This window comes from Acyrthosiphon pisum, chromosome X (assembly GCF_005508785.2).
Source record: "Acyrthosiphon pisum isolate AL4f chromosome X, pea_aphid_22Mar2018_4r6ur, whole genome shotgun sequence".
Taxonomy (NCBI): domain Eukaryota; kingdom Metazoa; phylum Arthropoda; class Insecta; order Hemiptera; family Aphididae; genus Acyrthosiphon; species Acyrthosiphon pisum.
This window is the reverse complement of record NC_042493.1, coordinates 106,776,414-106,778,580: the sequence shown is the minus strand read 5'-3', so window position 1 is coordinate 106,778,580 and position 2,167 is coordinate 106,776,414. Positions and strand designations below refer to the sequence as shown.

Below are 2,167 nucleotides of genomic sequence, written 5' to 3'. Positions count from 1 at the left end.
ATTAAATTCGTCTTTAATTATTTCTTTCCATTTAGCTTGTGTCAATATTCCGTAATTATTAGAAACATCGGCGGTGTAAGTGCCTTCCAAATTATCTAATGTGTAAGCATTAGGTAATGATATACTACTAGCGTCAGCAACATTAAATTTTACATTCAAAATGTATGCCATTAGTAATTACTAGTTAGTACTTTAGACTTTAGTCTTTAGTCTTTACTACGTAATACGTTAGTACTTACTACTTAGTAGTGTAAAGTGTTAGTAGTGTTATAACTGTGTTAGTAGTGTTATAATTGTGTTAGTAGTGTTAGTAGTGTTAGACGTTAGTAGTCAGTTGTCTCACGAAGTCACGAATCACGTATCACGAATCCTTAATATGTCATCGAGTGATGAAGGTACATCAAGAGACTGGCCAAAAAAGAAACAATATGTTCATAAGTACAGAAGTGCTTGGGAAGAAATGCCGGAATTCAAATGCATCAGAAGCAGCAAAAAAGGGGAAAACTATTTCCACTGTATGGTTTGTGGGGACGACTACTTGGCAGGTAAATCTGCACTAAAGAAACACATTAAGACCACAAAACACACCAAAAATTCAAAATCCCATGCTAATTTGATTCCCGCAAACATGATGCCAAGAGTCCTACAACAAAGTAGCATAGAAAAAAAAACCAAAAGTGCCGAGCTCAGGATCGCTATGTTTATAGTAGAGCACAATATTGCGCATCAGACATCTGATCATCTGGTAAGTCTCATAAAAACAATAAGTTCAGATTGTTCAGATCCCGACATCATAAATAATATAAAATGTAACCGCACTAAAGCCACGGCACTCATTAATAATGATGTGGGTTCCTATGGATAGGAAGAGTTAGTAAAAATTATGAATAATCAGTCATTTTCGATTTTAATAGATGAATCAACTGATAAATCTTCTATTAAGATCTTGGCCATTATAGTCAGATTGATGGATATAAATAAATTTATTGTTCGTGACGAATTTTTTAGTTTAACTGAAATTGCTAATGGAACGGCACAAGGAATTTATGATGCAATTAAAAATGTCTTTGAAAAACATACCATACCATACAAGACAAATATGGTTGGATTTGCCTCTGATGGGGCTAATACAATGTTTGGTTCTCACCATTCAGTGAAGACATTGTTACAGAACGATATACCAGATATATTTGTTATGAAGTGCATATGTCACTCTTTAGCACTATGTGCATCATACGCCTCAAATAAATTGCCTGATTCAGTAGAAAATTTAGTCAGGGACATTTATACTAATTTTAAGTATAGATTCACACGTCAGACTGAATTCAAAGAATTTCAAGTGTTTGTAGAATTAAAGCCACATAAACTCCTGCAACCTTCACAAACACGGTGGTTATCTCTGCATTTGTGTGTGAAAAGAGTTTTGGAGCAGTATAGTGCTCTTAAATTGTATTTCCAAGGACAACATTTATTAGAGAATAAAGCAAATGAAATATTTAGTGGACTATCCCAAACGACTAACCAAATGTATTTGTATTTTCTTGATTTTGCTCTACCTATTTTAGTAAAATTAAATGTAGAATTTCAAAGTGAAAAACCCCAAATTCACAAACTGTACCAAAAAATGTCTTCAGCTTTCAAGTCAATATTAGAATGTTATATAAAACCAGATTATTTAAGTAATACAGATGTGTCAAAATGCCAGTACAGAAATCCTATTCATTTTATTCAAGCAGAAGAAATGTTATGTTGGTGGTAAATGTGCTGCTATTATTTCAGAAGGAAAACTATCAATTAGTGATAAACAAATTAAGACTATTTCTTCAATTGGCCCGGCTGCAAAATATTTTGAAAACAGACTGAACATAGATTTAAATGATATCGACAGAGAATGGCGCCATTTAAGAAATGTAGATATGGACTTCGACGTAGATGTAAGTGAGTTTTGGAAAATTGTATTAAATATGAAAGACGGTGACAACAATAATACTTTTCCGTTACTGAATAAATTAGTATCATTTGTTTTGATTTTACCTCATAGTAGCGCTACTGTTGAACGTCTTTTTAGTGTCATTAATTTAAATAAAACAAAGATTAAGAACAAACTATCAAGTATCAACAGATACTGTTACAGGAATTTTACATTGTAAAAATATATTGAAAAATC

General features: G+C 32.3%; 1 protein-coding gene across 1 annotated transcript; it reads left to right on the top strand.

The window, feature by feature from the left end:
* Positions 1-376: 376 nt before the first annotated feature.
* LOC103310374 (E3 SUMO-protein ligase KIAA1586-like) lies at positions 377-1,759 on the top strand. Its single transcript, XM_008188497.1, has 2 exons — positions 377-745; positions 866-1,759. The coding sequence occupies exons 1-2, from the start codon at positions 377-379 to the stop codon at positions 1,757-1,759; spliced, it is 1,263 nt and encodes a 420-aa protein (XP_008186719.1).
* The last annotated feature ends 408 nt before the right edge of the window (positions 1,760-2,167 follow it).

What these genes read in the sequence shown, in the direction of transcription:
- LOC103310374 (XM_008188497.1), top strand. Translation starts at nt 377, where the DNA reads ATGTCATCGAGTGATGAAGGTACATCAAGAGACTGGCCAAAAAAGAAA. An exon ending in ATCAGACATCTGATCATCTG is followed by an intron (nt 746 to 865) that starts GTAAGTCTCATA and finishes TCCTATGGATAG; the next exon opens with GAAGAGTTAGTAAAAATTAT.